At 38.4% G+C, this 13,394-nt stretch overlaps 1 protein-coding gene across 1 annotated transcript; it reads right to left on the bottom strand.

The window, feature by feature from the left end:
- Nucleotides 1-46: 46 nt before the first annotated feature.
- LOC149029650 (protein DETOXIFICATION 56-like) lies at nucleotides 47-2,408 on the bottom strand. Its single transcript, XM_089141993.1, has one exon. The coding sequence runs from the start codon at nucleotides 1,795-1,797 to the stop codon at nucleotides 301-303; it is 1,497 nt and encodes a 498-aa protein (XP_088998119.1). The 5' UTR covers nucleotides 1,798-2,408; the 3' UTR covers nucleotides 47-300.
- Between the last annotated feature and the right edge of the window lie 10,986 nt (nucleotides 2,409-13,394).

Below are 13,394 nucleotides of genomic sequence, written 5' to 3'. Positions count from 1 at the left end.
ATGGGAGCGTTAATTGTGACTTTTGGTTTTGAGTTTTGAATGTAAATGAAGACTGAATGCCATCTTTGATCAGTTTATCATAAATGTTGGAACCTATGAACAATTTCAGCTAATCTACACTTCATGGATGTCTAAACTTGAAGATGGTTCCAGTTTACAAGTAGGCAGGAAAATCATGGTTGGCAGCAGATGCACAGGAGAACAATTTTGCATTCCTTTCTGGCTTGTGCAACCAATTGAAGCCTATCTGATTGCTTATGCCTTCTCTGAGATTTATGGTCATATATTGCTTTCTTATATTCACACATCTGAGCAATTCACTACTCCCACGGCTGCATTATCTCCTGGGATTGAATCAGAAACCTCCTGCCCGGCACGCACTTGTGCCTTGCTTGCTTCTTTTGCCCAATCAATTCTCAAAATGAAAATTAACAACAAAAACAAGCACACAGTCACACCAGCCAAGAACCCAAACAGCAATCCACTAAGACCAAGCCGTATCTTGAACGCCAACACAATGCCCAAGGGCAAGGCCAAGAGGTAAAACCCACCAAGGTTCGCATACATACCTAACCATGGCCTTGCTGTCCCACGAACTATCCCTCCACACACTGTTAATGGGAAGTTTACAACTTCCAGGAGAGCCATTATTAACATCATCTTCTTGACACCTTTCAGAATGCCTTCACTATGGCTAAACAGAGAACCCCAGACTCCTCTGGCTGAGACCATCACAGAAGCGCCAATGCAACCTGATATAATGCTTAATGCTAAAGAAACATATGCAGATGAGTAAGCAGGGTATACTCTGTTAGCACCTAACTCATTTGATACACGAGTGGATGCACAGGTTGCTAATGAAAGCATGATAGAGAAGAGGAGATAGTCGAAGTTGAGAACCACAGCGAGCACTGCCACCGCTTGTTTTGCATCCGGTAAGCGTCCTGTCAGCAAGACTAAAATCTCATAGCACCACCACTCGAGGCAGGTAGTGAGGCAACAAGGACCACAGAGCCTTAGCAACTGCTTCCACTCCCCCAAATTTTGATCCCACCAACCCCCTTCCTCCCACCTTTCCCCTTTTCTCCTTTCTATCACCAACACATACAATCCAAGCAGAATTACAAAAACAAGATCACTCAGCCAAACCGCAATAGAAACTCCACGGAGACCCATTGTTCTTGACAGTAAGATGTTTGTAGGAAGATGAAGGGCTAGTGCAATAGCTGAGCTTAACATTATAGGGAGTGTAATGCTTTGGCAGCTTAAATAGGCCTTGAGAGGACAAAGGAATGAAATGATCAGCAAGTCAGGGAGAAGATACATCAGGTATTTCTGGGCAACAATTGAAATATCAGGTTGTTGGCCCAAGTGAATGAGTAACCCGTCAACGTTAAGCCATAAAAAAGCAATTGGTATTGTTGTCAGTAGTAGGAGAAAGGTTGCCATGACTAGTGTCTTATGTAGAAGCTTATAGTTTTTGGCTCCATAAGCCTGACCACAGATAGGCTCCATAGCACTACAGAGCCCATTCAAAACAGAGAAACCAGTGACATTGGCAAAGGTGAAGCCAAGTGCTCCTCCTGCTAGTTGGAGCTCCCCAAGCCGACCGAGAAATGCAGTAGTGATCGCAAATTTCGCAAACCAGGTTAAATTCATAGCCATCAAAGGGATGGCAATCCTTCCCTGTGTTCTTAGCTCCAGTGAAACCAATTGCTTGATGTTGGTAGGCCATTTTGGAGTAGAAGAAGGTGGTTGAGGAGTTGGGTCATCCGGTAGTTTTGAAGTTACAGGCATGTTTAATGGGAAAGTTGAGATTTTGGTTGATGGGTGTGTTCTTAATATAATTTTTCTTTGTGAAAAGAGATCAGATATTCTGAGGGAATGTGTGCATGAGTTTCGTGTAAGCTATTGGTTAGCAGGCGAGAGGGAGATGGCTTTGGTAACTGCTTTTCTCTGAATCACAATAAAGTTGGTGGGTGTAAGTGCGTGATGAGAATGCAGATACCAACGAGCGTTAAAGGAAAAGGAAAATTAGGCTTTTTATGGGTGGGGACACATAATGGGTTTGGCGTACATGAACAGCACTCAAGGCTTAAATGACCCTCAACACTTGCTTGGGTTTGGTTTGCATAAGCTATCGGATCCTTAACACTTGCTTATGAGTTATGAGCATGAACTTCTAAGTTTTCCCAGAATCAGAGTTCACTACTGATCCCTAGCTCCCATGTTCTTATCTTTTTAGGTTTCCTTCCATTGACTTTTCACTTTAATAGAGGTTGATGCATTAGTTCCCTCGGTTGTATCTAAAATACAAAAAGGAGAAAAAGCAAAGCAGATGAAAGTACTATATACCCTTCTTAGTGGTGGCCCGGGCACATCGGAGTCCCGATCAATTTGTGCTCTCTTCATACTTTTTTAGTAAATATTAGGAGAGGGGCCTATTGAGGTACCCTATTTTTTTTTTTGTCAGAATTTAGAGGTGAGCCTTCTCCCAATATGTAGTAAAAAATTGTGAAGAGCACAGATGCATACCCTGATAGTGATCCTCACTTGGCACCATAATAGTGGCATTGAATACGTAATGACAAGTCAAGTTCCTTTACTCTCGAGGGTTGAGGATACCTTATGATCTTGATTGTCTACCACCACTATACATTCACGAAGTCTATCTTTAACTGTGTTCAAAAATGAAACCCCTTCTAATTGTGTGGTGGGTTAGTAATGTATTACTATTTACATAAACATGAAGGGTGCTTATTAAAACAACACTAGGAAGTGATTGGCTCTTACATGTATGTGTAGACCCAAGCATGCATAACTCGACATTTTGTTCCCCTGGGAAGAAAAGGTATCCATCTGGAAAAGAGCTTGATCATTTGCATGCACATACAAGCTGAAGAAATCCCCTTTACCGCTATTTAAAGGGTTAAGAGAGACTTTCAAGAAAGCAAGCCAGCAAATTTGCTTTGCTTATTTGGGCATTCCACCCATAAAAGGAGCCTGGTCACAACCAAGTAGAAAGGTGCACACTAGGTTAGGTACCTGTCACATTTGCTGCTATTTGAAGTGTTAAAAGAGATTGATTTCCAAAAGCAAAATGTGTTGCAGCCTAATGTTGAGAGTTTGCTTAGCTAAGTCTTAGTAAGTTCAAATACGACAATAGTTTGGCAATAAATATTGTGTTGCAATTAGTCTACGTGTATTTGGATCCATGATACCAATACTCATCTCTATCTCAAGGACAGAACCGGGTGAGATGGCAAAATATCGCCGAGATTTCGGCGATATTTCGCCCCCAAGTTTGGTAAGTTTCATTTAACATGTTACCTTCTAAGGCCTAAATCATTCGGACATAATTGGAATGATTATCTGTTCACTCTGACGATTCTATTACAAAATCCCTTCATAATTTAAATTGTTTCTATAAATTATTTCATGTATATACTCTTCTCCAACCACTTTTGGCATGTTGACTTTTGAGGCCTAAATTACTAGAATATAATTGGTAAGATTGCTCATTAATCTTAAAGATTTTGCTATAAAATGTCTTCCTAATTTGAATTATTTCCATAAATTATTCTATGTAGATTTTCCTCTTAATTACATTTAACACATTACCTTTTGAGTCTTGATCACTGGGATAGAATTGGTAAGATTGTCCATTGCCTAAAGATTTTGTTGTAGAATCGCAAGAGAAATCGCCTAAAAATGGCAAGAAATAACATAAAAATCGCAAAAGAGAGAGTGAAAATATCAATTTTTCCAATATATTGCGAGAAATTGGCGATATCTCGCCAATTCGAGTTTCGCCCCTAGTTTCAGTTTCACCTGAACCAAAACCACCGAATTTCGGCAATATATTGTTGAAATTCGGTGATTTGTCCTTCCTTGACAATTGGGGGGAGGGGGCAAGATGACCTTTCTACCCATTGTTTTTATCCTTAAAAATTCACTTTGATAAGAGTTGCCAAGTGCTAATATTTCACCATGGAAAGAAGCCAATTGACCAAAAAGTAAAATAAAAAAGTTTCAAAATAGCTTCTAGAAATTTCAAAAAAATTGGCTAAGGTCATGACTTCCCTAGCCCTAAGGGAGTTCCGCCCATGGTCCATCTTGATACATTACATGGACATTCGATATCCACATGCGTATACGTGCTTTTTTCCGTTGGCATTTAATGGTCTTTCCATAAACCCAAAAGTTAGAAAGAGGGAGGTGTGGAGGGATGAATGTTCGAACCTAAGACTTCCTTGGTCTTACTATCTCTTTATAGGAGGTTGGAGTAAAAAATGTGGTTCAAATTGTGATTGATAATGGCTCCAACTACAAAAAAGTTGAGTTGAAGATGTAGGAGAATTCCAGGTATCTAAACATATAGTATTAATTTCCATTTGTAAATAATAAATACATATATTTACATTACATGTACACTTTATAACTTTGTATTGATGCCTTGATGGATGGACATATATAAGCTCTTTTGGACTTTATGTGTTGCTCACTGCATTGATTTAATGTTGAAGGACATCAGAAAGGTCAAGCTTGTGAAGAAGACTGTGGAGCAAGCCCAAGAAGTTAGCATCTTCATCTATAACCACACCTATGCATTAAGGATGATGAGAGACAAAGTATCAGGGTGAGTTAGTGAGGCTAGGCATAACCAGATTTGCTACTAATTGGATAGCACTACAGACCTTTGAGAGTAGGAAGACTGGCCTTATGAGCATTTTTGCATTAGAGGAGTGGTTTAACTAGGAGGGTTCTTCATCAATGGGAGGAAGGAGAGCACAGTTGACCATACTCGATGAGACTTTCTGGCACAATGAGAAGATATTGGTGAAGATGCTTGAGCCTGTGGTGCATGTGTTGAGGATGGTAGATCAGTAGAGAAAATCTACTCTACCACACATATTTGCTGCAATAGAGAGGATGAAGTAGCAAGTTGCTCAGGTCCACCTACATGGCAACAAGAGAGTCCTCCAAATCATCGAACTTAGATGGCAGTCTATGTTGCAGCGTCCACTGCATAAGGCTGGTGAGTTGTTAAGTCTAGTATTTAATTTAATTTACATTATGTTATCACACTATTAAGCATTAACTATTCCCTTTTATGACATACTTTTTCTTACACAACATACTATTTAAATCCCAAGTACCATTACAAGGACAATCTTTGGATGAGGCAAGATTTGATGGATGCCGTCCAAACTGTAGTGGAGAAGTTGGAACCAGATCCATCTAAACAAGTAGTCATCCTTATGGAGGTGAGATAGTGATTTGAATAATTTGATATTCACAATTCATAGTTTTATACTAAGTCATTAACCTAGTAAGTAGTAACTAGTTATTGTTTTTTCTCTTTATATGTTAGATAAAGGCATTTAGGGATGCCACTGGGAGCTTCAGTCGTTCTGTGGCCGTATCGGGACGGGAATCCGCCACTGCGGGTAAGTTCATTCATTTATTTCATTATATATTTAATTATTATATTCTATCTTTAATTAGTTATTTAAATATTACAATGACTTGGAGTCTATGTTTGTTGCAGCTGAGTGGTGGTTGCAATTTGGATGTGACTCACACCACTTGAGTGTGATTGCAAGCAAAGTGCTCTCCCAAACATATTCTGCTACTGGTTGTGAGTAAAATTGGAGTACTTTTAGCCTCATTCACTCAAAGAGGTACAACCGATTGGGTGTGAAGCGTCTAGAGGACCTTATCTACATACACTATAATATGAGATTGAGAGAGGATCATATTAGACAGGGGATGGACAAAGAGAGTATCAATATCGAGTTGGCCGACATATTTGAGATGGATGATGATGATAACCCAGTAATTGACTCGATTAAGGACAATGGAGAGCCATTGATGGATGAGGAGGGAGGTCGTCCCAGTAGACAAATGGCAAAGGAGATGGGGGCTGATGTGGAGGACTTCATGGCCCAGGAGTGGAGGGCACATGCAGATTCCGCCCCGTCCCTTCGTGCCACACCCTAGTGCATCCACCCAGAGTGAGGATTTGATTGTCTGGTCCGACCTGAGGATGAGGTGACTCAGGCCTCCGGCGATGATGATGAGGATGGTGATGATGATGATGGCGGTGATGATAGAGGGGATGAGGAGGGTGTTGGACCTCATGATTAGGATCCAGTTGATCCTAGGGACAGACCACCACCACGACGTGAAAGTCAAGGGTGGGGAGGACAACCACCGAGTTCACAGGCGAGAGTCAGTTCACCCACGCGACACATGATTCAGACCATACAGGAACTGCATCTTGAGGCCAAAATGTTTCCTCTACATATTCAAGGGAGGGGAAGGGGAGACAACACGACTGTAACACAGAGGACACGCCATCATATGGGTCCTACCATCCAGCCGATGCCTAGAGCTTGGTGGGATCTATGAGATCGATGAGCATTGATGATGCTAGAGACTCCTCCACCTCCAGAGGATCCAGATGGCATAGGCATGCAGAGTCCTCATATGATACTATTGTGGAGAGTATTGGTTCTACCGAGTCGACTTATGGTTATGGACCATATGGTGTTGCTCCTGGCTATTAGATTCAGGGTTATGCCAGTTAGCCACTAGTGGAGCCTTATGTTTATGGAGCAACCTATGGAACGTATGGTGTCCCTCCCCCTGTCACCTATCGGAGTCAGCCACTGGGATCTTATCAGTATGGACCTTATCCTTCTCCTGATAGCCATGATGCTCTTTCATTTGTTGAGCAGATCTTCCACTCTATTCCACAGCCACAAGGCCCACCACCACCAGTTCCTTGTTTAGAGATTTACAACTTCCCACTGTTAGGAAATCTTATGCATGTGGATGAGGCCACGTACATAGATGCAGTTGTTGACTACGTCCAAAACTATATGGGGCGAACATCATGGGACTTGTATTGTCATTTGTATGGGGCGTAGATGGAAGAGGGAGACATTGAATAGAATAGACTTGTAATTAGTAACATCTCGCTTCTTCTTTTATGTACTATACACTTGGAAAGTTGGATGTTACATTTTCAGTGGTTTTTTTAGTAAACTAGTAGTTCTATAGTGTTTATTATGCTTGAAATAGGTAGTATGCAAGAATCCAAATCAATATGAGCCCATATGAGGCCCGAAATTGAGGTTACAAGTTGCAGAAAAAAGTGTCCAGTTTTCGGTCGAAATTTCGACCGAAACATGGAAATTTCTTCCTTGTTTAAAACCACTTTTTTATCTTCTGATAGGCTCCTCTCCATATGCCCACGGAACACAAATTTTTTCTTTGTTAGTTTCAAGCCAGGCAACATGAAGGAATATATGCTTAGAATTACTAGTTTCTTTGTAAGTATATCCTTAGAGAATATCCCATGGTCATCCAGGCTTTGGGTTGAGCTAATTGGCAAAGCATCTAACAGAAGAGAAGATAATCACTTCCCACTAAAGTCTACATCATTGATCCATAGATAATGAGAAAGTAGTCGACATGAGCTGAGGTGACCTGCATGATTCTATATAATTTTAATGTGGGGTAGGAAGACTTAGTTACTCAAAACTGAACCAGGTATCCTTTGGGCAACCAAGAAAAATAATCTAGAAGATCAAGAATACAGTTTCCTCATTGGATCCAATTCCAATTATTTGATATTTTCTGATTAGCACTTTGCATCCCACTTCCCACTTGCTCCCCATTCTCAAAGCAACCCATCTCTCAAAGTTCTAGCTAGTGACTCCTCTCTATTTTAGATTATCTCTTCATGATTGGCCTTATCTTTACAAATCAAAGGAGAAGGAGAGAGAGATCTTTATCTCTTCATCTATGGGACTAAAGTCCAAAGCAGGAAAAGATTAAAGATACAAAGTTGAGATTAACAGTTTCATAATATGCTAGGGCCAAGTGAACCTTAAAATGTCTCTTGGGAGAATTTGTTTTGACCTTTGCTTCTACTTTGTATATACTTCTTAATCCTTCATGCAGAGGGTAAGAAAGCATTTAAGTGAGATATCTTGCACTAATGCTGAATCCCAACCAATCATGTTAACTTTATTTGAGTAGGTCATCGAGATATAAAATGTGGGAAATTATATAAAATGCCAATGTGATTAGCATTTAATGGTGTTTGTGGTGGTAATGCAAGCACCACATTCTTCTTGAGTAGGGAATAATCATGGAATTTATTAAGATATTATAGAATCCTTTTCACTCAACCATTAAGGTGAGGAGATAGATTCATATCTCTTTATAAGGTTGATTTACAAGAATATGATTTATAAGACAAGGAAGCTCTAACTGAAGAATAAAGAATAATGGTGATTTGCATCATATATATACTTTATAAGATTAGGAACTCTTAACTGAAGAGCAAAGAAAAATGGCGATTTACAGCGTATCTAATTGTAATCAGAGCAATCTTAAGAATTTGACAATCCATCCTCAGCGTTGGATTATGCCATAATCCTTCGTTTTCTTTCTACCTCCACCCTTCTTTTGTTAAATCTAATATTTGATCTGTCATAACTATCCTATTTTCTAGTTGTGATCATCTTTCATCATTCAGACTAGCTTGAATCTTGTATACAGATCGAGGGTTTTAAATAGTGGACTTCGATTGTTATATTGTTACCTGTATTCTTATACCTGATTTTGAAGATGAACCCACATTGATATATTTAAATAGGCAACTCAAATAACCTGATTCATGAGATCTATGATGTAAGCAGAGGGCGTGGTCATACAGTTCGACCCAACCTAATAGGTTGACTCATTTACGTGATTAAAAGTCTATATTCTCCTATTAGGCCGTTGTGAGATTTGAGATTCTCATCTTAGAGTTTTGGGTGAGGGTTTTATAACACCGTTTTGGCGATTTGAGTTGAGATCTCCATTGTAATCTTGTTCCTATGTAATAATAAAAAAAAATTCTTCTTTTTCACCGGTTGACATGGCATATTGCATTAGTATACACCACGTTAAATCTCTGTATTCCTTCTCCTTGTTTCTATATCTGCTCATAATTTCCTGGTGTCCGTTCTAATATCGATTTGATTAGGTTCAAACTGAACTATTTATTAAATGGTTTCATTTATAGACAAGACTGATTACTAAACTGATCTAGTTTCAGTTTGTAAATGATGTCAATTGATTCGGTTTTAGATAGATTAGTTTTGGTTTTACAACTAGTTTGAGATAAGATCAGATTTTCAAACAGTTCAAAGATCCATTTGCACTGAGGTCCAATCACTCTTCTTATCTTTTGTGTCTGGAATTGTTAATCCATTTCAAAGTTCATCAAAAACAAATTCCAAGGATTGTTAAGGTTGGAATGCTTGGGGTTGTCTCTGTGACCCAAATTCTTATGCTAGCTTCGAATATGGACTTACATCGGCATGTTTTAGTGATTAACCGAATGATTCGATTCATGAGATCTGTGAAGAAAACAAAAAGCTTGGTTTGCATAAGCTAAAGACCTCTAACACTTGCTAATGAGTCATGAACTTGAACTTCAATTCTATGTATTCCCAGAATCAGAGTTCAGTAATTTATCTTTTTAGGTTTCCTTCCATTGACTTTTCACTTTAATTATAGAGGTTGATACATAAGTTCCCTCGTTTGTATCTAAGAAAAAGAGACCAAGAAAAGGAGATGAAACTACTATAGCTTTGTTTGCGGATATTTAACGTATGATCCTGACTTTTTACTGTCATACATTCAGGGAGTCTATCTAATCCATGGTTAGAGGTGAATTCCCTCCTAATTGTGTCATGAATTAGATTGGGTTGTTATTTACAAAAAAAAAAATGAAGGATACCTGCGAGAACAACACTACCAAGTGATTGGCTTTTACGTGTGTGGAGATCTAAGCGCCAATAACTCTACATGTCTTATTCCCCAGGGAAAAAAAGGAATTCATCTGAAAAAGTCTCCTTTACTTCTGCTATTTAAAGGGTGAAGAGAGGCTCTGAAGAAAGCAAACCAGTGTGCTTTGCTTAGATGAGCAATCCACCCAAAAAAGGAGCCCAATCACACCTGAATTCAAGTACAGATGTGCACACTAGGTTAGGTGTCTGTCTCATTTTTGCTACTTAAAAATGTTAAAGAGAAAAGCAAAACGTGTTGGAACTTGGAACCTAACGTTTGTGAGTGTTTGCTTGGCTAAGTCATAGTAAGTTAGAATACAACAAATAATTTGGCAATAGATATTGTATTGCAATTAGTCTATTCATATCTATCTCCTTCTTGATACATACACATACATGCACATTCGATATCCAAATATGTATATGTGCTCTCTTGGTTATTAGCATCTAATCGTTTTTTCATATGCTCAAGAAATAGAAGGGAAGAAGTGTAGAGGGACAGAACATCGAATCTTGGACTTCTTTTGATCTTACTGCATGCCTCTATATAAGAGACTATAACCACTCTGCTAAAAACATAATCCATTCGTATTAATAATTGATTCAGTGGAGAAAGCATATAATATAGTTGCGTGTAACTCCATTAGTTGTAATTTTCTTGAGAAACAATTTCCTCCTTCAAGGCTATGATGATTTATCCAAGAATTGGATCTTTGAAAACACTCTTTTATCTTCTGATTGGCTTCTTCATATAACCCCAGACAACAAATGAGATTTCTTCTTTCTTGGTTTTAAGCACCCAGGTAACAAAAGAATATATGCTTAGAAATACTTGTTTCCTTATATCCCCAGTGTATATCTAATCGTCATCAAAGCTTTGTTTTGAATTCCTTTTGGTAATGCATCTAACAGAGAAGAAGATAATCACTTTCCACTAAAGTCTACATCATAGATAACGATAAAGTAGTAGAGGTAAGGTGAGGTGACCTCTATGATTCTGTATAATTTTAATGTGGAGCAGGAATTCCAACTTATTCAAAACTGAACCAGATATCCCTTCGGCCAACCAAGAAAAATACAGATTCCACGTCGGATCCAATTCCCTTCTTTCTTTTCTTTTTTTCTTCTTTTTCTTCTTCTTTTGAATGAGCACTTTGCATTCCACTTGCTACTTGTTGGAAGAAAACTTGAATCAACACAGGTTGAATGATACTACTCTCAGACACATCATGGTGTCGTTTTCCTTAGAGATTTATTCACTCCCACTGTTGTGTGTGCAAAAAAGTTTCCCAGGATACAAGAAAGACAAAAATTATTTTCAAATTTATTATGCACCAATAAACCTAAATTTCAGAATACTTATGAAAAGTAGTAACTCTGTTTTGTAAATCAGGGGGTGTCTTTTAGCAGAGAGGTACCCATTATGTATAATCATGACTCTATAAATATAGGCACCTGTCTGTGTAATCACATTCATACAATGGTCAAATCTGACCATTGAATTGTTTTGCTGCATGATCTGATGGTCCAGAGTGATTGGATGTCTCGATTAGGATATATCTTTTGGAAGGATAGATTGTTGATGCAGATCTAACTATTGAATCTTTTTGGAATCCGATGGATCAACCTCCATCACCCTTGATCGAATGTTGAATAAAACAAACAATCTAGATCAGATCTTGTTCGAAGCAATGCAAACGTGCCAAGTGCCAAGTGTGTGAGCCAAAAGTGCCTCAATAATCCATACCCACACAATGTGTGCACTTGCACATGCACGCTCGAAGGGTAAACTATCATTGCTTGTGCACATACACGCACATTAGTGTGTCTTATTATTATAAATTGACAAGAATAAAAAGTACCCATTAATTAATTTGAATTCTAACTTCTCGGACACTAATTGCTCCCCATCTCTCAAAGTTCTAACTAGTGACTCTTCCCTACTTTAGATTTTCATGATTGGCCTTATCTTTATAAACCAAAGGGGGAAGGGGGGGGTGTGTGTGAGAGAGAGAGAGAGAGAGTGCGAGAGAGATCTTTTATCTATTCATTTGTGGAATTAAAGTCATCAAAGTAAGAAAGGATTAAAGACAGAAAGTTAAAATTAATAGCTTCATAATGGAAAAGATTTCAGCTGTGCACATCTCTTTGTTGTTCACAGCAGTACAGCACCACAGTTTGACACGTGACATATTCTTAATAAGCGGCTCAGATTAGAAGGCACGATTTTAAGTGAAAGAGACCCATTTTATGACCCGTTTCTACGACTGCTTGTTCGATGGTGCTGAGAACTAGTTGGGATAATTTGGGTTGAGCTTTTCTTTTACTTTGTAAGTTTGTATATATTTTTTAATCCTTCATGCAGAGGGTAAGAAAGCATTAAGTGAATGAGTGAGATACCTTGCACTAATGCTGAATCCCAACCAATCATGTTTAAACTTTGTTTTGAGTAGGTCATTAAGGTATAAAATGTGAGAAATTATATATATTGTCAATGTGATTAGCACCTAATGATGTTTGTGGATGTAATGCAAGCACCACATTCTTCTTGACTAGGGAAGAATCATGGAGTTAATTTTAGGGTGAGGTGGTGAGATTTACATATCTTTATACTAACCAAAGAATAAAGGATAATGATGATTTGCATCATATGTGTACTTTATAAGATTATGAAAGTCTCTTTATACTAACTGAAGAATAAAGGATAATGGTGATTTACATCATATGTATACTTTATAAGATAAGATTAGGAAAGTCTTAACTGAAGAATAAAGAATAATGGCAATTTACATCGCATCTATCTCTTTTCACAGAGGATTATTAAGAATTTGAGAATCCATCCTTAGGGTTTGATTATGCCATAATCCTTCCTGTTCTACCTCCACCCTTTTTTGTTGAATCTAATCTTTGATTTGTCATATATATCCTACTTTCCAGTTGTAATTAATTCATCTTTGATCATTCAGACTTAACCCTGTATACATATGGAGGGTTTTATATTAACTATGGATTTCGATTTGTTTAGGTCGAAACTGAACTATTTATTAAATAGTAGAACGTACGTACACTAGGTCTGATGAACTATGCTACATTGAGACTTCATAAACCTTTCTCTTCTATATAGCTGAATGGCTCACGGCCTGTGTCCTTCCTTTGATGGTTGTAGCTTCGTATGCATAAGTACGAACGTTTCTTATGACCTGGTTCCTTATCATGGTCTCATAAGTGTTTAAAGAGTTCGCCTTTGCGACTCAGTCTCACTCTTATATCCATTTTATCAGGCCATAGCATGCAACACAGTTCAAAGGGCTATGAGGATATGAGGCCATTGGTAAGAAAACTGAAAAGATTGCAGAAGCAAAAAAACACATGAGATTTGGAATCAACATCATAAAACACATGTTTCGTAAACCCAAATGGTACCACCACCTTTAAGTAAGAGTTCAAGAGTTCGAATCTCCTTAGGACTTGAGCTGTGTATAAGCTTCCGTTGAGGGACTAACCGAGGTACACGCAAGCTGGCCTGAACACCAAAAAAAA

This window comes from Hakea prostrata, chromosome 1 (genome assembly GCF_041222555.1).
Source record: "Hakea prostrata isolate BN-2017 chromosome 1, UWA_Hpros_2, whole genome shotgun sequence".
NCBI classification, from domain to species: Eukaryota; Viridiplantae; Streptophyta; class Magnoliopsida; order Proteales; family Proteaceae; genus Hakea; species Hakea prostrata.
Note: the sequence above shows the minus strand (reverse complement) of the source record. Positions and strands in the feature narration are given on the sequence as shown.

Bases quoted from the DNA above. Each gene is read 5' to 3' on its own strand.
- LOC149029650 (XM_089141993.1), bottom strand. From the start codon at position 1,797: ATGCCTGTAACTTCAAAACTACCGGATGACCCAACTCCTCAACCACCT.